The sequence below is a fragment of the Rattus norvegicus genome, chromosome 8, assembly GCF_036323735.1.
Source record: "Rattus norvegicus strain BN/NHsdMcwi chromosome 8, GRCr8, whole genome shotgun sequence".
Classification (NCBI taxonomy): Eukaryota; Metazoa; Chordata; class Mammalia; order Rodentia; family Muridae; genus Rattus; species Rattus norvegicus.
In genome coordinates this window covers 12,572,885-12,598,324 of record NC_086026.1, presented here as the reverse complement: position 1 = coordinate 12,598,324, position 25,440 = coordinate 12,572,885, and the positions used below count along the sequence as shown (strand labels likewise).

Here is a 25,440-nt window from a genome sequence, read left to right as displayed (position 1 = left end):
GCAATGACCGATTACCCATAAAATATATCTTTTCATTTGCAGAATAAGGCAGGCTTGAGAATGAAGTTATGATTTTCCTATTCCGTGTTTCAGTTCTGTTAATGGTGGTAAAACAGAGCTGACTTTTGAACAGAACTTATGATTCATATTAGATTTCTGTGTCATGATTCTGTTTTATCTATTTCTCAAATTCAGTTCTTAGCTGTCATAGTTGTTTAGTTCATTTTTTTTCTCAACTTGACACAAGCAAGAGTTATGTGGGGAACAGGACCTTCAATTGAGAAAATTGCCTTTATCATGCTATTGACACAAAATTAATATAAAAATCAGGAAACACTGTTTTAGCAAAGGCTAAACACTGAGTTCAGTCTATGTGATTGTAATGTCATAATCCTATTCCGGTAGGATGCTAGTGAGCAAAAGACAGAACTTGAAAGACTGAAACATCGGATAGCAGAAGAAGTTGTTAAAATTGAAGAGAGAAAAAGTAAAATTGATGATGAATTAAAAGAAGTACAAGTAAGTTAAAGCTATGTCTTCTAACAAAATGTGAGTGTGATCCTTTCACGCATTCACCTACATGGAGTTTAAGTGCTGTTGTAGCTCAGTTCATTGTATAGCACTACTTGGCAATAGTACTCTGGGCAGAGTCTCAGTTGCGGAAACAGAAACAGTTGGAAAACCCTGCCGGGCAGGAGTTGGGGCAGACTGTTATGTCTGCTTTCTGCACATTTGACTAAATAGCCAGACCTTTTGTACAATATAAAGATTCCCTGGGAAAAAAGTATCTCAAAACAAATTAAATTTGCTAAGTTAAGATGACACCATCATGAAGGCTTAGTTGATCTGTATGAGTATTCTTTTCTTTGTGTGTTTAAAGGAGAAGGCCATTAGTAACTGTGATCATTTGACTAAAATATCAATATGTATTATATGATTGTAAAATAATACCAATTTTTAAAAGCACATGCATTGACAGTTCCTGATGTTTTTGTCTCTTAGCCTCTAGTCAATGAAGCTAAGCTAGCAGTTGGAAACATTAGGCCAGAATCTCTTTCAGAAATCCGTTCACTCCGCATGCCACCAGATGTAATCCGAGATATTCTTGAAGGAGTTTTGAGGTTAATGGGTATCTTTGATACATCATGGGTAAGCATGAAAAGGTAAGTTTTTTTATTTATACAGAATGTTTTCTTTTTCACGAATGACCTTTGCCTGCGTACATGCTTATAGGTTTCGATCACAGTTTCAGAGGTGTTTACCATGGCAGGGATGAGTGGATCAGCTCACATCACCAGGGCCAGGGAACATCTGTTGTGATGTTTCCTTTTATTCTGTCTGGAGCTCCAGCCTATGGAGTTGTGTTGTACACCAACCCTCTCTATAAATGTCAGGGGTATGCTTTACTAATTGCCCACTTACTTCTCCATCCTTTCAAATTGATTGTCAAGATTTACTGTCTCAATTCTTAACACTTTTTGTTAGCTTGGCACCCAAACACTTCTTTTAAAACTACAGCATTTCCACAATATGTTCCATCACAAAATGCATTCTGTCCATCTCATAAGATCCCAGTCTTAGTGGTTCTAGCATTGCTCAGAGGTCCAAAGTTTCTTGTCTGTCAACCTAGACTCTAGGCAATCCTTTAGCCATTAGCCCTATAGAATTAAAAAGCTGTCTGTAGGCTTTGAACAAGTAATGGCACAGTATAAACATTCTACAGGAGAGCAGTTGGGACCTAAGGGAGTTTATGAGCCAACCTAGTAAACGTTTAATCTGCTAGCTCCATGCCCAATGTCTGGGACATTTAATTTTGTGGTGTAAGTTACAAAGGGTTTGGGTAGTGCCGTGTGTGTTGAGCCTGTGTGGCCTCACTCTGGGAATGACTTCTTGTCTGCATGTTTCTATGTTTCTGCTGCTTCTGTTTCCTCAGTTTTCCACTTTAGCTTCACTCATTATCTTCTCAGGGCCTGTGTGCATTCTGTGGCTTCCAACATTTGTCTTTGAGTTCCCTAATTCCCTATAATTATTGCATCTTGGATGCCTTCAAACTGCAATCACATGAACATTGCCAGGTTTCCACTTGTTTAAGCATTAGCAGGGGGTAGAGTTAGCATCTTAGATGATGTCCGCCACTGCCTCAGTGACTGATCTCCAGTAAACAGTTGCCACAGGGAGAAAGGTACCACAGAACTATCTGCCCATAGCAGAGTCCTTCAGATAAGGTCAAGCCTTCATTCTGCTGATGTTTGAGATTCTACCAAACTTTATATGCTTTGTTCCAGGGCATGGTGCTCTTTTGTTTGTTGCTTTCTAATACCCTAATCCCTTCAGCTTTATTTTATTGGATTATCTACCTGTCTATCTATCTATCTATCTATCTATCTATCTATCTATCTATCTATCTATCATCTATCTATCTATCGGCTTAAGCCTTATTCTTTTTTGGAGAAAGTGCATGATTTTTAAATCTTTCTGCTTTGCCTTTGCTCGAATTTTTTCCCTTAAACCCAAATCAAAGCAGCTAGTGATAACCTGAGTTCTGGGACACCTTTAGTCCTTTTTTTTTTTTTTTTTTTTTTTTTTGGTTCTTTTTTTCGGAGCTGGGGACCGAACCCAGGGCCTTGCGCTTCCTAGGTAAGCGCTCTACCACTGAGCTAAATCCCCAGCCCCTTCTGGGACACCTTTAAATTGTGTCCACCAAATGTCTAAGCTGTGACCACTAAATTTACTCTCACACAGAGCCTCAGGACATGGAGTAAGGTGTACATAAGTTTCGGGTCATTCTTACTATTTGAAGTATAATGAGCCATCTTTCTTTTTTTTTTTTTTTTTTTTCTATGTAATGGATTTTTTTCCCCTCTTTTTTTTTTTTTTTTTTTTTTTTTTTTATTAACTTGAGTATTTCTTATATACATTTCGAGTGTTATTCCCTTTCCCGGTTTCCAGGCAAACATCCCCCTCCCCCCTCCCCTTCCTTATGGGTGTTCCCCTCCCAACCCTCCCCCCATTGCTGCCCTCCCCCCCATAGTCTAGTTCACTGGGGGTTCAGTCTTAGCAGGACCCAGGGCTTCCCCTTCCACTGGTGCTCTTACTAGGATATTCATTGCTACCTATGGGGTCAGAGTCCAGGGTCAGTCCATGTATAGTCTTTAGGTAGTGGCTTAGTCCCTGGAAGCTCTGGTTGCTTGACATTGTTGTACATATGGGGTCTCGAGCCCCTTCAAGCTCTTCCAGTTCTTTCTCTGATTCCTTCAACGGGGGACCTATTCTCAGTTCAGTGGTTTGCTGCTGGCATTCGCCTCTGTATTTGCTGTATTCTGGCTGTGTCTCTCAGGAGCGATCTACATCCGGCTCCTGTCGGTCTGCACTTCTTTGCTTCATCCATCTTGTCTAATTGGGTGGCTGTATATGTATGGGCCACATGTGGGGCAGGTTCTGAATGGGTGTTCCTTCAGTCTCTGTTTTAATCTTTGCCTCTCCCTTCCCTGCCAAGGGTATTCTTTTTCCTCATTTAAAGAAGGAGTGAAGCATTCACATTTTGATCATCCGTCTTGAGTTTCGTTTGTTCTAGGGATCTAGGGTAATTCAAGCATTTGGGCTAATAGCCACTTATCAATGAGTGCATACCATGTATGTCTTTCTGTGATTGGGTTAGCTCACTCAGGATGATATTTTCCAGTTCCAACCATTTGCCTACGAATTTCATAAACTCGTTTTTGATAGCTGAGTAATATTCCATTGTGTAGATGTACCACATTTTCTGTATCCATTCCTCTGTGGAAGGGCATCTGGGTTCTTTCCAGTTTCTGGCTATTATAAATAAGGCTGCGATGAACATAGTGGAGCACGTGTCTCTTTTATATGTCGAGGCATCTTTTGGGTATATGCCCAAGAGAGGTATAGCTGGATCCTTAGGCAGTTCAATGTCCAATTTTCTGAGGAACCTCCAGACTGATTTCCAGAATGGTTTTACCAGTCTGCAATCCCACCAACAATGGAGGAGTGTTCCTCTTTCTCCACATCCTCGCCAGCATCTGCTGTCACCTGAGTTTTTGATCTTAGCCATTCTCACTGGTGTGAGGTGAAATCTCAGGGTTGTTTTGATTTGCATTTCCCTTATGACTAAAGATGTTGAACATTTCTTTAGGTGTTTCTCAGCCATTCGGCATTCCTCAGCTGTGAATTCTTTGTTTAGCTCTGAACCCCATTTTTTAATAGGGTTATTTGTTTCCCTGCAGTCTAACTTCTTGAGTTCTTTGTATATTTTGGATATAAGGCCTCTATCTGTTGTAGGATTGGTAAAGATCTTTTCCCAATCTGTTGGTTGCCGTTTTGTCCTAACCACAGTGTCCTTTGCCTTACAGAAGCTTTGCAGTTTTATGAGATCCCATTTGTCGATTCTTGATCTTAGAGCGTAAGCCATTGGTGTTTTGTTCAGGAAATTTTTTCCAGTGCCCATGTGTTCCAGATGCTTCCCTAGTTTTTCTTCTATTAGTTTGAGTGTGTCTGGTTTGATGTGGAGGTCCTTGATCCACTTGGACTTAAGCTTTGTACAGGGTGATAAGCAATGAGCCATCTTTCTTATCGACATTCCTTTCTGTCTTCTAAGCTCCTGCCAGCATTCTGAGACTTTGCTAGCCATATCAACCAGCCTCCCTCGCTGCCTCCCACAAGGCTTTCCAGAGCTTTGCACCATGTTGGTGGGAACCTTCCTCAGCAATGCTTCCTCTCTCACTGTCAATATCTGCTCAGTTTCCATTTTTACAAACACAGTGACTATGTGAACTGAAAGTTCTCATCCCAGGTCTTTAAGGAATTCAGTCTGAACATGTTAAGTAACTTGTCTGAAGTCACTAGTCAGTGACTAGCTCAGGTGTCTCTGGCTTCATATTTCATGGTCTTAGTGGTAAGGATCACTGAAAGAATTGCTTGGCCATATCTAAAATCCAAATTGATCTTTTATACTTCTAGGTCTCTATTCCCTGGACCAGGGCATTTCTTTCCCAAGGATTCATCTCTTAAGAAAGAGACGTATTGTTCTGACAGTGTTATTTGATCACGTCATTTTCCAAGTCTTGCTCTGTCCATCATGCACTCCCAATACTTCCTGATATGTGCTCTCATCCTTATTTTTGCAGCTCCTAGTTCACATGTCCATCCCATGCTCAGCACTACCTTGTTAGGTGGCTCTCTTAGTTACTCTCCAGTTGTGATAAAATACTCTGACAGAAACCACTTAAGGGAGAAAGGGCCTGGATACCACCCACACTATAGTTCAGGGCTACTACAGAAGCTTGATAGAGCTGGTCACATTAAATCCAGTGTCAGTAAGCAAGGGAGATAACTGCTAGAGGTCAGCTTGCTTTCTCCTCTGTGGTCTAGGGTCCCAGACACTGGGGCTTCTTCCCACTTGGATTGCCTAATCTGAATAAACCCTCATAGGAATACTAGAGGGTATCCTAATCTAGAGAATCCCTGACAAAGCAAAGACTTATCTTCTAGGTGACTCCTGACCCTGATGAGATGATAATCAGTATTAACCTCACATTGGCCAAACCACTGAGGCATATTTCCCTTTATATTTCCTCAAGAAATAGGTATTTCCACTCTGGTAGCATCCCACCCTGAGGTTATCTCACCATGAGGATGTGCCTATGAGTGTGCCCAACTATGATAGCAGCCCAGTGGGAGGACATCTCACAGTGAGAGCAGCCCACCATCGAGGCATTCCACTGTAAGGGCATGTCTCACAGTGGAAACTGAACTTGATCATGAAAAGCAGACAAGTTCTTTTCTAAGTGCCAGACATTTTCTTTATCCTCAGAGCCAATGTAAGTGCCTACTCCCCCTGAATTATCCCCATCACTGTCTGTGGTCTGTTTTCCATTTGAAGGTTGTCTCTAGCACACCACTTATGGCAACCAAGTTAGCCTTCCTGGGACAAGGCTCAGCTTCTTGAACAGCACATGTTCCATTGCCAGACAGAATGACGGCTTCTGTTGCATTCAGTTCACCCGCCAATCTTCTGCAATTGTGCAATTACAGCTGTACTCTGTCACCTTGTCTTGGGTTGATCTACTTCCTGGTCCATCATGGCTGCCTATCAGTCTTTTCTTGGATCATTCTTAATATTTCCTTTATTATTTCTCAGACTAACTTTTATTTAAATACATTGTACAGAGACTATCTTGATATTTCAAGGTATATGTGATCATATCAAAATGTAAATATCTTCTCTCTGCAAGTGATTATTCAAAGTACTAACCAAGGAAGAGAGGAATGCCTGATAATCTTAAAGAATGGCCACTATTAAATTTAATAATTTAATCCGTACATAGTAGAAAAGCATTGTGATTTCACTACAGGTTACTGATAAGGAAAACATTCTGTGAGTTTGGTACTTTGGGGATGGTTTGAAGAGAGGGTGAAGGATAGAAAAAAGAAGGTATAAAAGAAGGAGAAGTAAGAGAGAGGGAGAGAATAAGGGAGGAGTGAGTGAGTTAGAATAGTATAAGACGTAAGCTAGAAAGGGGTGAGGATGGACTAGCCATGGAGCCAATAGTTTCAAGTCTTCCACCGAACGTTGGTGCTAGGCTTTGGGGTGCTGAGATCCATGTTGGTGGTAAGGAGTCCTTTTTACCTCTAGAGATAGAGGTTAGGCTGAGGTGAAGACTGTGGGAGTGCGCAATACTTGACATGTCAGGAATGAAGTCGGACCCTCCCCATTCCAACTTCCAAATGGAACAGCGGCCCCTGCCACCTCAGCGGCCACACGGATTCAGAAGAACTAGTCGCACATTTAGACAAGACAGATGCAGGCAAAGACCACTATGGTACCTGCTTGAGCAGTCCTCCGATCTCTAGTCACCGGTCCCGCAAGGTGGTCTGCACTCAGGGTGGTTCTCACATTCCATGTCCTGCTCCAGTTTATTTATGGGACGGGAGGAGACTGTCTCGTGCTCTCATCAAAGCTTGTGCATCTTGTTTATTAAAGCATGATAGTTATTGGTTCATAGCCTCATATTGTTAACTGATCAGCTTTAAGTGCTATTAATGTCATGTTTATTTAGAAAGACCAATTTTGAATTGGCCATATTTGAATTATGTACCTTCTTCTTAGCTTCCTTGCAAAAAGGGGTGTGAGAGAAGACATTGCAACTTTTGATGCACGGAACATCCCTAAAGAGATACGAGAGAGTGTGGAGGAGCTTCTCTTCAAAAACAAAGCCTCTTTTGATCCAAAGGTAGTTTCCATTTTAAGCTATGTAATCCATTTTTTACTGTAGGATACTTTATCATTACCAAGCCTTTTTTTAGATCATCTAAAAGCTTAAATTAAAGAGGTTTACGGCCTGCGTGGGTTTGAATGTAGAGGTCTGTCTGCTTGTCCTTTTCTTTTCTCCCACTTTGCCCCACAGCATTCCTGGCATTTCTTTTTCCTCTGCTGAGTTCTTCTGTAGTAGTGGCCATCTATTTCCCCATACTTGTATCAAATTTCAATAAAGTTTAATTTGGATGATTGTGATACTTTTAAAATTCTTTAAATGTTAAATCTTCTTTGACATCAGTAACAGTGCCTTTAAACTTGCTCTCATTTAGTAAAAGTTTACCACATGTAGAAAGAAAATGGCATGTGCACTCTATAAATAAGACACAGCAGTCGTGTTGGCTCATGTGAACTCTGAACTAAAGGAGATTGACTTGAAGCTGCAAGAAGAGCTCATAGTACTTATCTCTTTCAATAAAAACAGTTTATTGTAGTTTAAACCTCCACTTAGAAGCCTAAGTAAAGTAAGTGTGTAGATAAAATGTTGGCATTAACTTTGTGTGTCTCTGATGTTAAGTCAGGTACCTTGTAATGATTTTTTTCAGAATGCTAAGCGTGCCAGCACTGCAGCTGCTCCTTTGGCTGCTTGGGTAAAGGCCAATGTACAGTACTCCCATGTCTTGGAACGGATCCAGCCTCTGGAAACAGAGCAGTCAGGATTAGAATTGTAAGTCAAACACAAAGTACAGGATGGTCTGACCTGCATTGCAGTCAGTTTAATACATATGCTGTATTATTTACACTGTATGGTTTTGGCTTCTATGTCAAAAATCAAATGTCTGTACGTATGTGGCTTTATTTCTGAGTCTTTGAATGGATGCCTTTGATCTGCCTGTCTGTTTCTATAATAATACCATGCAGTTTTTGTTACTATTGTTCTGTAGTATAGCTTGAAGTCAAGGAGAATGATCTTTTATTGTTCAGAATTGTTTTAGCTATCCTGGGATTTTTGTTTTTCCATATGCAGTTGAGAATTGATCTTTCATGATCTGTAAAGAATTGTGTTGGAATTTTGATGGGAATTGCATTGAATCTGTAGATTGCTTTTTTAAGATGGCCATTTTCACCATGTTAATCCTGCATATTGATGAGCATGAGTGATCTTTCCATCTTCTGAGATCTTCCTCAAATTTCTTCTTTAGCTCATATAGGTCTTTCACTTGCTTGGTTAGAGCTAAACCAACATATTTTCTATTATTTGTGGTTATTGTGAAGGTTTCACTAACTTCTTTCTCAGCCTGTTTGTCACTGGTGTAGAGGAGGGCTGCTGATTTCTTTGACTTAATTTTGTATCCGAACACTTTGCTCAAAGTGTTTATCAGCTGTAGGAGTTCTCTGGTAGAATTTTTGGGGTCACTTATGTATATTATTGTATTACTTGCGAATAGAGATACTTTGACTTCTTCCTTTCAAATTTATGTCTCTTTGATACCCTTTTGCTGTCTTATTGCTCTAGCTAGCACTTCAAAAACTATATTGAATAGCTAGGGAGAGAGTGGGCAGCCTTGTCTTATCCCTGAGTTTAGTGGAATTGCTTTAAGTATCTCTGCATTTAATTTGGTCTTGCCTGTTGGCTTGCTGTATATTGCCTTGATTCTTTGTGCGATTTAAGTATCAGGGTGACTGTGGCCTCACAGAATGGATTTGACAGTGTTCCTTATGTTTCTATTTTGTGGAATAGTTTGGAAGTATTGGCATTAGCTCTTTTTTTAAAGTCTGGTAAAATTCTGCACTAAAACCATCTGGCCCAGAGATTTTTTTTGGTTGGGAGACTTTAATGACTGCTTCTGTTTCCTAAGTGTTATAGGACTATTCAGACAGTTTACCTGATCTTGATTTAACTTTGGTAATTTGTATCTGTCTAAAAGAAATCATCCATTTTGTTTAGATTTTCCAATTTTGTGGAGTACAGTCTTTTAAAGCAATACCTAACAATTCTTTGGCTTTCCTCAGTGTCTGTTGTTATGTCTCCCTTTTCATTTCTGATTTTGTTAACTTGGGCACTGTCTCTCTGCCTTTTAGTTAGTTTGGCTAAGGGTTTGTCTATCTTGTTGGTTTTCTCAAAGAACCAGCTTTTATTTCATTGATTCTGTTTCCTTTGTTTCTAACTGATTGATTTCAGCCCTGAGTTTGATTATTTCCTGCCATCAACTCCTGTTGGGGGCATGTATATGTTTGTTTTCTAGAACTTTCAGGTGTGCTTTTAATTTGTCAGTATGAGAACTCTCCAACTTCTTTATGAGGACATTTAGTGCTATGACCTTTTCTCTTAGCACTTACATAGTGTCCCGTAAGTTTGGGTATGTTATAACCTCATTTTCATTGAATTGTAGAAAGTGTTTAATTTTTCTTTTTTCTTCCCTAACTCAGTGATCATTGAATAGAGTTGTTCAGGTTCCATGAATATGCAGACTTTCTGTTATGCCTGCTGTTGTTGAAGCCCAGTGTTAATCCATGGTGATCTGATAAGATACATGAGATTATTTCAATCTTCTTTTATCTGTTCAGGCTTGCTTTGCAACCAAATATATGGTCAATTTGTGAAGAGCTAAGAAGGCATATTATTTTGTGTTTGAGTGAAAAATGTTTTATAGATTTCTATTAAGTATGTTTGCATCATAACCTCTGCCAGTTTCATTATTTCTCTATCTAGTTTCTGCCTTGATGTCCATTGGTGAGAATTGGGTTTTAAGGTCTCCCACTATTAATGTATGGGGCTCTTTATTATGATTTAAAGTTTAGTAATGTTTGCTTTATGAATGTGGGTGCCCTTGCATTTGGGGCATAGATGTTCAGAAATGAGATGTCCTCTTGGTGAATTTTTTTTATTTGATGAGTATAAAGTGTCCTTCCCTGTCTGTTTTGATAACTTTTGGTTGAAAGTCTATTTTATTAGATATTGAGTGCATCCTACTAACTTATAGATATATTTGTGTCTCTAGCTTTTCTGTTACTTTCAGAAGATGTTCACCTTCTCCGAGCATTTAGAATTGTGTATATTTTATTCTGCTTCACACACACCTCTCACAGGTTTTTTTATCCTGGCCTATAAGTACTTATTTTTCAAATTTCCTTTGCTACACTTGTCAAATTCTCTTTATCATATATGCATGTGTGTATTTATTTCTTTGGTATCATTTTATATGGTTTTGAAGGAAGATAGATGAACATGTTTACTCTTCATTTAGAAATCTATAGTCACTAGTCTTTTAAATTACAAATTCCGAGAAGCAATGTGCATTGTATCAAAGGATTCACTTTTATTTGCTAATGCTTCATATGCCAATGAAGAAATGTTAAAACATCAAACTATAGTAGCTCTGTTAGCAATATTACTTCTTAATGTTGATGACTAGCGTACAATGGCATCTAACATTGAATCGTACTTTAGGAATTTGAAGAAAACTGAAGACAGGAAAAGGAAGCTAGAAGATCTTCTGAACTCTGTTGGTCAGAAAGTGTCAGAACTCAAAGAAAAGTAAGTTTGGTCCGGCCTGATGTGCGCCTGAGCACATGGCAAAGTTTCCCATCCTGGTTGTAACCATGGCTTTTCTTCTTTTCTCATCACTCTCGGGTTGAAACTGAGAGAGAGCAGTTGAGATGCTATTCTTACTTAGCTATATGATGGTTCATGCCTGTGGTCTTAGTACTTAGGATGTGGAGAAAGAAGATCAGGGTTTAAGATCATTCTTGACTACATGGCCACTTACAGGGCAGCCTGGGCTACTAAAGAAACAAAACAAAGAAAACAAAAAACAAAGCCAAAATAAATAATAATAGTACCTTTCTACAATTTTTTTCTATTTTTGTGGTTAGTAGGGATCAAATTAGGGTCCTGTGCATGCTAAGAAAAAATACTAATTATAGAAAAAATACAAAGTATTATTTTAGAAATTGTGTATTATATTTTTGGTGTTGTTGTTGTTGTTATGGGGCTGTGAGGAAGTGATTATGGAAGACACTCCAGCATTGACCTCTGGCCTCTACATGTTCCTGCACAGTGCACACATGCATACATCATACACGTGTGCATATAGAGACATACACAAAAGACTGTTAAAATATGGCAGATAACACACTAACTGAGAGACAGTACACAGTGGACCAGCTATTTCTGTTTTGCAGGTAGATGTTTGAGAGGATTAGGCCAAGAAGTAAGGTAAAAGGAAGCGAGTGGGTAGAAGATGCTCAGGAAAATTTCAAAGATAGGGTGTGCTGTCACCATGTAAAAAGTTCACACGCTACAGACAGGTTTGTGCAACTAATACAAAGAAAACCTATTTATGGCTAGCCAAGTCATATGGTCAGGGCCTTTAAGAAATCTTTTGAGAAATGTCTATAACCTGTAGTTATCGAAGCTCTGTCTGGTCTTTGAGCATACAGAATGAGAGACTGTATTAATTTTTGGTGCACATGAGGGAGGGACACTAGGGCTTTGTGTTTGGGTTATAGTCTACGACCGAGCTCCACTAGAGTAAAACCGAAAGGCCTTAAGTGTACGTTTGTATACCTATCTATCTTAGTGATGGCGTTTCATACTCACATGCACATACCAGTGTATCCCAAGGATAAGTGAATTAAATGTAATTGTTTTGTTTCTAATCATATGTCAATTGTTTTCTTAGATTTCAGAGCAGGACTTCAGAAGCTGCCAAACTGGAAGCTGAAGTCAGCAAGGCACAGGAGACCATCAAAGCTGCAGAGGTCCTCATTAGTCAGCTAGACAGAGAACACAGGAGATGGAATGCCCAGGTTTGTTTAGAAGAGCCTCAAAACACAGGAAACACGACATGTAATTAATGTATTTGTTTAAAGAACAAAAAGACACAAGGAAAAAATAGCCATTAGCCTATCGCTGACCTTTGATAGACAATCCAGAAGTAAGAGGCCAGTAATTAAGTAATCTCTAAGCAAAGTGTATACACTATAAGAAAATCAAGCCTGTTTCCCTTTGGCTTGCCCATGTTGTTGATCAGGGAGGGCAAGGATCTGAGGGGACTTACCTTTACTACATAGCATTAACATTCAGTACTGTTCTTCATTTGTTTCTTTTTGATATGTTTCATCATTTCAACATTGGTAGCATTTTTGCAGGGAGGGTGCATATAAGAAAACATTTATTTTTGGAAATATTTCATCTTTCAAACTTTAAAAATCTTTGCCTTCTTCTGGTTTTGGTGGTTTGAATATGCTTGGCCCATGGGAAGTGGCACTATTAGGAAGTGTAACCTTGTTGGAGAAAGCGCGTCACTGTAGGTGGGCTTTGAGATCAGACTATACCTAGTGTGGAAAGAGACCCTCCTGTGGCTGCCTTTAGGTCAAGATATAGAACTCTCAGCTCCTCCATCCCCACGTCTGCCTACACACTGCCATGCTTCCTGCCATGATGATATTGTACTAAACCTCTGAAACTCATGCAGGCCCAATTCCACATTTGCTTTTATAAGAGTTGCCTTGCTCATGTATCTCTTTACAGCAATAAGCCCTAAGTCACTGATATTTTAAAACTGTGATGATTGAGTTATTAAGTTGTTAACTCCTCGAGCCAGTGCTGAATTAGTTTCTACCTATGACGCTGTGCTCTCTTCTGACGTACCGACAATCACTGTCTTCTTCCAGGTTGCTGAGATAGCTGAAGAGTTAGCCACTCTCCCCAAAAGAGCTCAGCTAGCGGCCGCTTTCATCACCTACCTTTCTGCTGCTCCAGAAGGCCTCAGGAAGAACTGTCTGGAAGAGTGGACGAAGGCAGCTGGCCTCGAGAGTGTGTATTAAGATATTTCATTATGCCAAGAATGGCCCTTCTGCTTCTGCGTCCTTTGCTTTTAAATGGATAGTATGAGTACTTCAGATTTGCTGAATCTGTTTCATTATTATAAATTGTTTCAGTATTATACGTTTTCTATTCCTGCATCCATATTAGAAACAGATCTCCTGAATTATTTTTAATTTTACATGAATATAGATAAATATATTATTTTTACATTAATCCAACATGCTAAAATGAAATGTAAGGCTCTAAGTTTTCGTGTGAATTTTGTGGTTTTCACAAATTATTTTGGCTGTGAAACATTCTCTCAGAATTAGTTAAGAGTTCTGCTCATTTTCATGTTTTAGGAAGCTTCCTTTCCTCCAGGGTTATATTGTAATGTATAGGAGTGGGTGTCAGGCCAGGGCATACTATGGGCCTTTTGTGCCAGTCTGGCTGTCAAGTGCTGGTCGCTATAGTGACTGCTTGATATCTTGCACTTTTCAGAATTTGATCTCAGGCGGTTTCTCTGTACTGAAAGTGAGCAGTTGATCTGGAAAAGTGAAGGCCTTCCATCTGATGACCTTTCCATTGAGAATGCCCTTGTGATCTTACAGGTAATACACGAGATTGTCTTGGGGGCATTATAATTAAATGCCTCTTGCATGTTTCTACTTTAAAGTAAAATCTCAAATATATTGGTAATTAAAGTTGATTATCTACAGTTCAATATACTTTATTTTTTAATTTAATATAAAAGTGTAAGCTAAGACAACCTTTTCTGGTGATAGAACTCTCAAAATTGAACTTTCTAGTCTTAATGGTTATATTGTAGAGAAACCTGATTCTCCTCATGGTCTATTTCTTTCATAAATTTTGTATTTGACTTTAACTTACCAAACAAAGTTCTAAAATGAGAAAATAAGTTTTAGGTTACAAGTAGGAAATGAAGAGATGTATATTTTGGAAACTTGTTTCATGTAGTGTGTATCTTTTATACAGTTGAAAATAATTTCTTGGTAGCAAATGTAAAGCCACATTCAAAGCCATGGTTTCAAACACCGTAGACTAAAACTTATGTTGTTCAGTGCCTGTTTCATGTACATCCTGAGTCTGTTTTGTTTGCTCTCTTTGCCCAGCCTCCCTGTCTCTCAGTGGCCTCCCTGTGACCTCCCCACTAGTTCCCTTCTTACATTTATCCCTTTTTGTTTTGTGACTTGATGAACAAATTGTGAGTGTTTAATGAATTTTGATGTTGTCATTAATTTGTACCTTTCACAATTTGTACCTTTGTCTACTGCATGTGTGTGCATAGATATAATGGAAGTCAGAAGGCATCATGTCTGAATTGTCTCCCCTTCTCTCTTGTGGTCAGGCTAGGGCGCCAGTACCTTCACCAGCTGAGCTGTTCTTGTGGGCCCATGCAAATTACACACTAACTTTCCTGCTAACTGATATGAAATTATTTTTTGTTTCAATAGCTTATACTTTATAACACTATTTTCTCTCCTTTCTGAAACTTTTTTCCTGAACATATTTTTCTTTAGTCTCCTACTTACCTCCAAGTGGTGTGTGTGTGTATGTTATATAATATTTCATATAAACATATTAGTATTATATACATAACACACACATTAAATGATATGATCTTGGTTTGGGGTTCTACTTATTTTTTAAATTTTCTTTTATTAGACCTCTTAACTGTCCATACGTTAGTTCAGTATACTGGTGTGTTACCTAGAAGAAATTGCTGACTACAAATTGAATGTCTTTCTTCATTTAATTTGTTGCTACTGTTTTTCTGTTTTTAAACAACTGGAATAAATATCTGGAGTCCCAGTTGCTCTTTTAGATAACACACTAGTAGTATGTTGCCCTATATTGTTTTCTGTCACCCTATCCCTTGTTTTTGTCATGCTTGTCATTCTTTTCTTCCAGGTTTCTTACTCGTTCCTTCTTCCCATTGTAGTAATCAAAGAAAGTTCTGATTTTCAAATGTTAAGCTGGCATAGTGGCACATTCATGCTATCCTAGCCCGAGAGGCTAAAGCAGGAAGATTTTGAGGAGCTCAAGGCTACATATACATGGTGGGTCCATATCTCAAAAACCAAAGCAAAACAAACTATAAACCACCCCCACAGAAACCTTGATGGTTTAAGAATTATTTTCTAACAGTGGGTGAAAAGGAAGGTCAGCCTTTAGGAAACATGTTTGGTGGTGGTTGGGGGTGGCTAATAACCAACCCAAAAGACAAATGTTTACAGGATTGGGTTTAATAGTCAATTTGGACAGTTCCCTTTGAATTTGATTTTAATATGTCAAATTCTTTTGAATACTCATGCATACTTCTAATGCACTCCTTCCAAAAAATCTCTTGGAAAATAAATAAGAGTGAATTTTCCATTATAATAAATATTACATCTCAGTTTAAGGTAGTTTAGGGCTGAAATATGCTGTAGTCAGATGTGTGGTTGGGAAGTACATGCTTAGTAACATCTTCTATGAATATACTAGGTGAGTTTTGTGAAATTAATTAAGGACTAACTACTTGCATATCATATTATCCAGGCTGGTTTTGAACTTGCTATGTGGTCAAAAGTGACCTTGAACTTCCAATCTTTCTGACTCTATTTCACAAGTACTAGTATTATGTATAGGCCTAAGTCAACACGGTGGCTCCCTCTGTTTTAGGGAGTAGATGGATTTGGTCACAGATAGCTTTCTCTACCTTTCATTAACTGGCTCTTACTGACTTCCCATTGACCAGTTTCACAGTTTGTTTCCCACTCAAAGTGTATCCCTCCTTCCTCGAATCCCTTCCCCATCCATTAGTCGTAAAGGACCCAGGTGATCCACCTGTGTAGAAATGCAGTGCAGTGGTAGGTGAGCCCTATTTGTGTGTGGCCTTCTCATGACCTTGAGTGTATCATGCAGGGCAGGCCAGGCAGCCCTCCATTACAAACCCTTTCCTGTCCTCTCCATCTTCATGCTGTTTCTCTTATTATTCTTGACGGACGTACGATAATTTTAGCCTAGTAATTCCGAGTACAAATCTGTGACTTCTTGTAACTGTCTTTTCAATCTTCAGTTAATTATTCTCTGGTCTTATTAAATGTATTTCTTGGGTATCCCTAGAAGCATTGTGCTTACCTAGAGTCACTTCTAGTGACTTTGTTTAGCGTCTAGAGAATTTCACTGATCCAGCTGGCACCTTCTCCTCTGTGTTGCTTGTTTTCTTTTCTTGAGTGATGATGCTCCTGAAACTCTTGAGTGAGCTTCCATTTGTGTATGTCAATGGCTTTCTATTGCCTGCAGTTTGAAACTTCCATTCCTCTTAGACATGGCATTTGAAGTTTTTCGTCAGGCAGTCCTTACTAATTCTTTCTTCTGTCATGTTAAATGCATGACAAATTCCCACAGCTTCCTAACCCAACTCTGCCACACCTCTGAAGTTTTCCAAATACTCACCCTCGTGTCCTCCGTTTCATGGTTGGATTATCCCCTTTACCTAGATAATCCTATCTTGGCTTCATTTTACTTGGCTTCTCCTCCCCCAAATTATGAATGTGTCCTGTGTGTCTCATGTGCTTCCTGATCATGCAGTTTTCATTCTTGCTTCTTTATTGGATATGAAGTCTTTAAAGGTAAGGGAATGCACCTTCCTACTCCTGGGCTCCTCGTCTGTATTCCTGTGGTCGTTGCCTAGTGTGGTAGGTGAAGAAGTCACTGAATGGTAGCTTAGCATTGTAATCAGCTCGATGTCAACGTGTGCATTTTAGCCGCATTTTATCATGGAACACAGAGGTAAAATGCACCTTAGAAATTTTGTCTGAAGTTCCATGAAGCAGTATGAGTAAAGTGAAAACCAACCTTTAGATTTGTTATACCACATACTTTGCTTAAATGAGAGGCTTAAAAATATCACATCTTTCTTTTTTCCTGACTGCATCAGATCATTGGTTTGAAGTCATGGGTAAGAACTTTTTCAATTTTAAAAGTAATGAATTTGAAGGTGTGAGAGAATTAATGGAACTGTGAGATTTATTACTGAATGTTAGCATAAAACCAGAAACCCACAGTGACACAGAAGCAGCTGTTTACTAGCCGCTTCATTTTGCCAGGAGTCGTGCATTTGCACAATGGCACAGTAAGAGAGACTTCTAGATACAGATGCCTGATGAGAAAGTGCAGAGTCCCTGTCTGTAGTGATCCTGAGAACCACAGAACAGTTGTTCTAAAGTCCAGCGTCTGTGTAGTGTCTCCACGTGCCCGACTGTGTTGTGCTAGAAGCTGTGTTGAGGGGTGGTAAGTTCCCAGCATGCCCTTCCCCTGGATGCTGCGGAAATTACTGCTGTGTCCTTACTAGACACAGGTCAGTCTCAGCATGGCTCCCACTCTTCCTCGGTGGTGCTGCAGTAAGTAGGAAAACTTAAGAAACATTGCTTCACTCTTTCAAAAGATTTACTAGCTAGTGATGATTAAGAAGGATCTTATGGGGAACACATATTCTCTGTGTATATGGTGCCTCTTGGTATGTGCTCAGTCTGTGCTGTTGGAAGGCAGCCGCACTGCTTTAGTCTACCAGAGTAGACATGCCGTGTGAGCTCCGAGTTCTCAGGACCAGCCAGATGACAGCCTATTGAGGTTCCCTTTAAGGAAATCTGCAGAGTGTTTTCACTTTATTGTAGTTAGATTTAACTGTTTACTACTTGTTCCTAGTAATTTATCTACATGGCTTTTGATGCAGATATAAGCTGTACCTTCTGTTCCATCTTGTGTTTTGAGTTGCATCTACAAAGACTCAAAAAAAATCTCATAATTAATTTATAATTTTTAGAAGTTTATTTGTATTTCAATAAAAAACTACCTTTATCTTAAAAGAAATTTTTTCCCACTAGAGTCGAGTGTGCCCATTTCTGATTGATCCATCTTCTCAGGCAACAGAGTGGTTAAAGACACATCTGAAGGACTCACATTTGGAAGTTATTAACCAACAGGTATGCACTATCTATAATTTGGTTCCTGACTTTGGAGAAAACCTACAGTGAATGCAGGTTGGGATCTATAATGGAAGACACATTGGGAATGAACTGCCTGCAGGGTTCGTTGTAGGAGTCCAGGAAGAAGAGTGATCCTCCTGACTGCAGGTCTGTCGTTTCTAGCACAGGGACAAACACATTATTTTTGGTGCTAGTGCCTCATTGGAGCCCTGAGAGTTTTAACAGTGAGGAGTTACAGCTCTTCATATAAGAGGTTAAGGAAACAGATATCTACACCATGCCATATGGAATTGCAGACTCAAGTTTAGTTTGTACAATAAAAACGTCCTCCGATCTACCTAGAACCTGCCTCAGCTTGGAGAGGAGTTCTCGAGCATTTGAGAGCAATAAAAGAATGACTCAAAGTCAATCATGGGTACAAGCTGACAGCCGGGTGTTCTGCTTAAGATGATTGTTCAGATAGATCTAGACAGCTTAGTTCTTACAGACCAAAGCCCAGTCTTTTATTTACATATCAATTCAATCATTATCCCAGGTTCCCTTTAGATTATCCCATGAATCAGCATTTTATGACCTTAGCCCTTTGATTCTTAGAAAAAGACAGCAAATACATTTTTGTTTGTTTGGTTGGTTTATTTGTTTGTTTCTTTGTTTTTAACATAGCAAATGATTTCAGAAATCTGCCTGCCTTTGTAAGCACAGACAATAAACTAGAGGGATGTGATCTCTCTCTGAGATTACCATTGCCACCACACCTGCACCTCTTTCCTATGCTGACCTTGAACTCAGAAATCTGCCTACCTTTGTATCTTTCTGGGAAGCTGGCTTCTTAGTGCAGCTGCCTTTGTTCTCTTATAGGTCTGTGAAGCCCCTCATACAATTCATATTGCATCCTTATATTTTGCATAGTCAAAAAATTTTATATATATACTCATGCTTTCAGAGTTCTTTCTCACAGCCTTAAGGGCTGTTCTGAAGGTTTACTATTTTGCCGAGGAACATAGACACACCCTCATCTCCCAGACTGGTGGAGTCATTAACCTTGGCAGGGAGAACATTCCCCAAAAATCTTGACAAGCGGGACCTCCCTGAAGGTGAACATGAAGCAAATATACTATTATACAAACAAGCTTTACATTTAGCAACTGTCATCACTTGTGGAGATCCATGCGCTGCTGGCCCTGCTACAGGGGCAGGAAGGTATCACACTGTTCCTTCTGTGGCAGATATGTAGAACTCAGCACTGATCTTATAGCTACTTCTGTTTTCTCTCTCATTTCTTATTTTAGATAGAGGTTGAGATTTTTATCTTTGTAGCAATTTGTGAGTAGAAACTTGGCAGGAAACATTTATAGTATGGCTGACATAAAGACTTGCTGTTCAGTTGGTACAGGATTGTTTGTAGGTGTATAGGATAAAAATGTTGTAGAGAAGTGCTTTCCATATTATTTTTATAATTAACACTGGGCTGGACACTTAAGAGTTTCATAGGAAAAGAAGAGCTTGTGTTATTTGGATTTTTTTTGGTCACAATATTTTTTAAAACATTTTTTTTCTCATTTGTCTACTTAAAATGTGAAAATATTCAACTAAAACAATTTATTACTAAATATTTGATTACTGGAAAATACCATGAATAATTTCAATTAATACTATAGACTTTTAAAACTTCAAATAACTTGTTATCTTTATTTGTTGTTTATAATGACCTTCATAAGCATTGAAGGTGCGTGCTTTTCTTTATTACCACAGGACAGTAACTTTATCACAGCTCTTGAGTTGGCAGTACGTTTTGGGAAAACCCTCATTATACAAGAGATGGATGGAGTAGAACCTGTTCTTTATCCGCTGCTGAGACGAGATCTGGTTGCTCAAGGTAAATGTTTGACTGTCTTGAGCTTACCAGCTTTTAAAACTTGCAAAGAGAGGAAACCAGATGTAAGTTTGTTGATTGTCTCTTCTGGTAGAGCATATTGAATTGCCTTGGGCTCCTGATAAAGGGCTTGGGGACAGAGAAAAGTATCAGAACACACACTGTGGTCATCTGTTGTCTTCAGTGTTGTGCCAGCCTATGTAATTGTCCACAGAGAAGCTCAGAGAGACTCAGTAGTTTTCACTCAGGGTAACTATGTAAGCATGCACTTTCTGTTCATAGTTAAAAAGAAGTAGGTGTTTAGCATATGCAAACATTTTGAGCATGCTAGCTACTCTTACCAGGGAACATGGTAACCCTGAGGATGTTTCTGAAGCCTACAGTCCCAGATGCTGCTTAGAGACTACATTTGCAGGTAGGCCTTTATGAAGATGTCTGTGCATAGGCACTAAGTCAGAGTTCTTTTTTTTTTTTTTTTAGGTTTTTGTTTTTTGGTGAGTGCCTTTGTGTGTGTGTGTGTGTGTGTGTGTGTGTGTGTGTGTGTGTGTGTGTGTGTGCGCGCGCGTGCGCGCGCGCATGCGCATGGGCTATATATTTTTGTGTTTTTGTGTATGTATGAAGGTACACGTGGAGACCAGAAATGAAGATTAGATATCTTTTTTTTTTTTTTTTTTTTTTTATTAACTTGAGTATTTCTTATATACATTTCGAGTGTTATTCCCTTTCCCGGTTTCCGGGCAAACATCCCCCTCCCCCCTCCCCTTCCTCATGGGTGTTCCCCTCCCAACCCTCCCCCCATTGCCGCCCTCCCCCCATAGACTAGTTCACTGGGGGTTCAGTCTTAGCAGGACCCAGGGCTTCCCCTTCCACTGGTGCTCTTACTAGGATATTCATTGCTACCTATGGGGTCAGAGTCCAGGGTCAGTCCATGTATAGTCTTTAGGTAGTGGCTTAGTCCCTGGAAGCTCTGATTGCTTGGCATTGTTGTACTTTTGGGGTCTCGAGCCCCTTCAAGCTCTTCCAGTTCTTTCTCTGATTCCTTCAATAGGGGACCTATTCTCAGTTCAGTGGTTTGCTGCTGGCATTCGCCTCTGTATTTGCTGTATTCTGGCTGTGTCTCTCAGGAGAGATCTACATCCGGCTCCTGTCGGTCTGCACTTCTTTGCTTCATCCATCTTGTCTAATTGGGTGGCTGTATATGTATGGGCCACATGTGGGGCAGGCTCTGAATGGGTGTTCCTTCAGTCTCTGTTTTAATCTTTGCCTCTCCCTTCCCTGCCAAGGGTATTCTTTTTCCTCATTTAAAGAAGGAGTGAAGCATTCACATTTTGATCATCCGTCTTTAGTTTTGTTTGTTCGAGGGATCTAGGGTAATTCAAGCATTTGGGCTAATAGCCACTTATCAATGAGTGCATACCATGTATGTCTTTCTGTGATTGGGTTAGCTCACTCAGGATGATATTTTCCAGTTCCAACCATTTGCCTACGAATTTCATAAACTCGTTGTTTTTGATAGCTGAGTAATATTCCATTGTGTAGATGTACCACATTTTCTGTATCCATTCCTCTGTTGAGGGGCATCTGGGTTCTTTCCAGTTTCTGGCTATTATAAATAAGGCTGCGATGAACATAGTGGAGCACGTGTCTCTTTTATATGTTGAGGCATCTTTTGGGTATATGCCCAAGAGAGGTATAGCTGGATCCTCAGGCAGTTCAATGTCCAATTTTCTGAGGAACCTCCAGACTGATTTCCAGAATGGTTTTACCAGTCTGCAATCCCACCAACAATGGAGGAGTGTTCCGAAGATTAGATATCTTATTAATCTCTCCATTTTCTTTTTTGAGACTATTTCTCACTGAACCCAGAGTTCATGAATTCTGCTAAAAAGGCTGGCCAGGCAGCTTTAGGGATCTGCCTGTCTCTGCTTCCCTAGTGTTAGGATTGCAGGCACGTTCTGCCATGCCTATCATTTTATGTGACTGTTGGGCTTTCTAACATGACAAGCATTTTACTGACTGAGGCGTCTTGCCAGTCCAGCCTACCCCCACCTCCAAATCCAGATTTGTGAGATTAGAATATAGTACATTGAAACTTGAAGAATGTCTGTGTGTAAAGTATATACACATATTGCAGATATGTACACAGGCATATACTACACACATAACCATTTTTACATGGATAATTGTTTCCTCTGGCCTCACATGACTGCACTGTCTTAAACTACAGTATTTGATGATCATAAGGTTTGGACTATTTGTTCCCCTTGTGGAAACATGGAGGAGGGCAAGGCTCACAGGGCTCATAAGACTCCCACGGCTGTTAGGAAATACTTAGGAGTCCCTCCATTCCCAGCCTGTGACACAAACAGGTGACTAAGGAGTGACATCTCTGGAGCATAGTGGGCTGTAAGTCAGGCAGGGGCTCCCATTGTTTGGTTGCACATGGGTTAGCCAGAGGACTTCCTAGTGGGGAAGAGGCTTGTGAATTACCCATATTCCCTTAATAGCCGGGAAACTCTTTGGCTCATTCTTCTAGGTTTGCTTTGAATCATCTCTTTGATCTGTACCCACTGTACATATCTGGTAGTGATTCAGGAAAGGTTATGTGGCAACTTACTCTGAAGCATTTTTAAGTTTTGCTGTATTAATTAACTCTATAGGCATGGCACTTGAATAGTTTTCCTAAATGTTTTATGTAGACTTGAAATTTGTACAAATTTTGCTCTTTTTTGGCTCAATTTTCTTTGAAGATCAATTGTGTCTTATTGGTTGTGTCACATAATTCTTTATCACTTTAAAAATGTTATTTTGCTCAGTCCTGTCCTGAGGAAAATACCTTAAAGTCAGTTTTGAATTAGTTTCTTTTCCTTTTGGTCTTTTGTTTTGATTTAGGTTTTTGTGCTTTAAGTATTTCGAATCTTTCTCATTATGAAATGTTCTGTAAATCTAGAGATCTCTCAAGGTTGACATTTCAGTACTATGTGCAATGCATTTAGTGATTAGTTGTGTTAGTCTGTGATCCCATCACTATGACATATACCTGCGAAATCAGCTTAAGGAATGCAAGATTTCTTTTGACTCCTGATCTTAAAGGCTCAGTCCACTTGGTTGGCAGTGTTTTTCCTGGCCTACAGAGAACTTTGTATCCTAGAAGGAAGGAGTGGTGGTGCTGGAGCAAAGTCGTTCAGTGCTGGTTGGTACGCAGGAAGCAGAGAGTAGTAGCTAGGATCAAATCCATTCCACGGTGGCACAATCATGTGACCTGCTTCCTTTGCCATGGTCCCATTTTCAAGGTCTCCCATCCTGTAGTAGTCTACTTAGAGACTTAGTTCACAATAGACTAAACCACTGATTATGTGAAGTGATACAGTAGTTTCCATTTGCATTTACCTAATAATGTTGAGCATATTTCATTCGTCATTGGCAATTTTAATGTCTTCTTTTGAGAAATGTTATTAAGGTACTATTCCAATTTTAATTGGGTGTTCTGCTTTTCTGCTATTCATTTTTAAGAGTTCTTTATAAATGTTGTATGTTGTCTTGAAAATGTTTTGCAAATATTTTCCCACAGGTCTTCCTGTCATCTTTTCATTTTATAGATAATGGCTATCTTTATGACTATTCAAATTTGTATATTTCTTGATTTTTTATTTTATTTTATCTAAGGGATTACTCAAACTTTGAGTATTCCTTGACTTTCATTGTATTATATCTAAAGTACTAGCACAATAAATACCTTTTAAAAAAACTTATATACATTATTCATTTTACTATCTTTTCTTTTTTAAAAGTACTTTTAGTTATTATTCAACAGTTTCATAGATATGTACAATATATTTGAAACACATTCATCCCCCAATTTGCTACTCAACTAAATAATTTTGAAACTGGGAATGATACCTCATCAAGAGTGTCTACTTTGACATCTATAAACAACTATTTTGGAAAAACTTGGAATATGAACAGTTAATACCCATTATAAGTAGGTATGCCATTGTTACTTCTGTATCCCAGGATTGAGTTAATGTTATTTGAGCAACGGAAGTGATAATTGAGCATTTAGGAGTTTTCTGAGTAGTCCAGTTTTGAAGTCTTCTTCACTGTGTTAAAGTTTGTGATCTCTGAGTCAGAGCCTGCAGAGGCTGTTTGATGCTCTCTGGGAACTCTAGGGAATAGTGCAAGTCCCAAAGGAGGGATGATGCGTTGTGTGTATGTATGGCTAAAGTGTTTAAACACAAAACCTGCTTTCAGTAAAATGTAGCTTTTGAAAGTTAATGTGTTTATCTTTGATTGTCTTTGAAAGCTGCCATATAGTTGATTTTTTAAAGTCTTTATGTAGGAATGCTTGGAAACAGTTTTTAATATTTATGTCAGAAGATACAGAAGATTCAAGCTGACCAACTAACTGTGTGTGTGTTTGACAGGACCTCGGTATGTGGTACAAATAGGTGACAAGATCATTGACTACAATGAAGATTTCCGCCTTTTCTTGTCAACAAGAAATCCAAATCCTTTCATCCCACCGGATGCTGCATCCATCGTGACTGAGGTGAACTTTACTACAACAAGAAGTGGACTGCGAGGACAGGTGTGTGGGCTGGACAGACCAGCAGAAACTTGCAGAGCTGTTTGCTATGAGTAGATTGTTTAGCTTGTAAGGACTTTGAAAATAGGATTTGAAAATTAGGATTTGGACAGTATCTGTGGAAGTGAAGCATTCAGGTTTATTTTATCCTTTGTTAGATTTCTAGTTTTTGTTCATATTACTGGTTCCTCTGATATAACTTATTTTATAGGCTATTACTATTACATTTGGTAAAACTTGCATGATAGGCAGTTCACAGAGATAAGATGAGATTTAAAATTCCAATTAAGAAAGCTTAAAAAATGCAGTAATTTGATGTAGGCAAGAGGCTCTGATTCCTGAGCTAGTATGTTATTTTTTTTTAACAGAGGATATTTTTAGTTAGTTTTCGAGATTTTAATGATCATTTTCCTCTTCCCTTTCTCCCTTCGATCCTTGCCAAATGCCCCTTTCTGCTCACTTTCATATTCATGTCAACCAGTGTCAACCACTGAACGCTATGTGTCTTTGAGTTCATTTTTCTCTGTCTGACTCATTACAGTTTAGAATTAAGGTTTGAGTTTACAAATGATTTTTTTAAGTTTACAAACTTTTATGAATATATTCTTAGCTTTTTGTCTGGAAAGAGATCTGTATTGATTTTTGAGTACCATCGTTTTTATGTAACTCGTTTAATGGTATTCATCTTCCTCTTTTGCTTCCATTATAGCAGGTAGATCTTTTACTTTTTTATTGCAGTTTAAAAGCTGCTGTTTCAAGGTATTCTTTTCTCATACTATAAGGCTTCCTGAGTATTGTTTATGAATTACATACTTGGAGTTATAGCTCTTAAATATCAATATTTCAAGTTACTCAGAATTAATTGACAAAATTGCTTCTTTGATTTGAAAGCCTACTTTGGTTGAT

General features: G+C 39.0%; 1 protein-coding gene across 6 annotated transcripts in view; it reads left to right on the top strand.

Annotated features, from left to right (window-relative positions):
- The window catches only part of Dync2h1 (dynein cytoplasmic 2 heavy chain 1), a 223,121-nt gene that overhangs the window by 98,751 nt on the left and 98,930 nt on the right, over positions 1-25,440 (top strand). For 5 of the 6 annotated variants that reach the window (XR_010054024.1, XM_063266106.1, XM_063266104.1 and 2 more), the window contains 12 exons: positions 406-519; positions 1,003-1,163; positions 7,124-7,247; positions 7,876-7,997; positions 10,722-10,808; positions 11,956-12,082; positions 12,950-13,091; positions 13,584-13,693; positions 17,029-17,049; positions 17,975-18,073; positions 19,829-19,952; positions 24,374-24,537. Coding sequence is in view for 5 of the 6 variants with exons in the window: in XM_063266106.1 (XP_063122176.1) it covers positions 406-519; positions 1,003-1,163; positions 7,124-7,247; positions 7,876-7,997; positions 10,722-10,808; positions 11,956-12,082; positions 12,950-13,091; positions 13,584-13,693; positions 17,029-17,049; positions 17,975-18,073; positions 19,829-19,952; positions 24,374-24,537 (1,395 nt within the window). In the remaining variant the exon portion in view is untranslated. The remainder of the gene's footprint in view (positions 1-405; positions 520-1,002; positions 1,164-7,123; positions 7,248-7,875; positions 7,998-10,721; positions 10,809-11,955; positions 12,083-12,949; positions 13,092-13,583; positions 13,694-17,028; positions 17,050-17,974; positions 18,074-19,828; positions 19,953-24,373; positions 24,538-25,440) is intronic. The other variant, NM_023024.2, reaches the window with a different exon arrangement.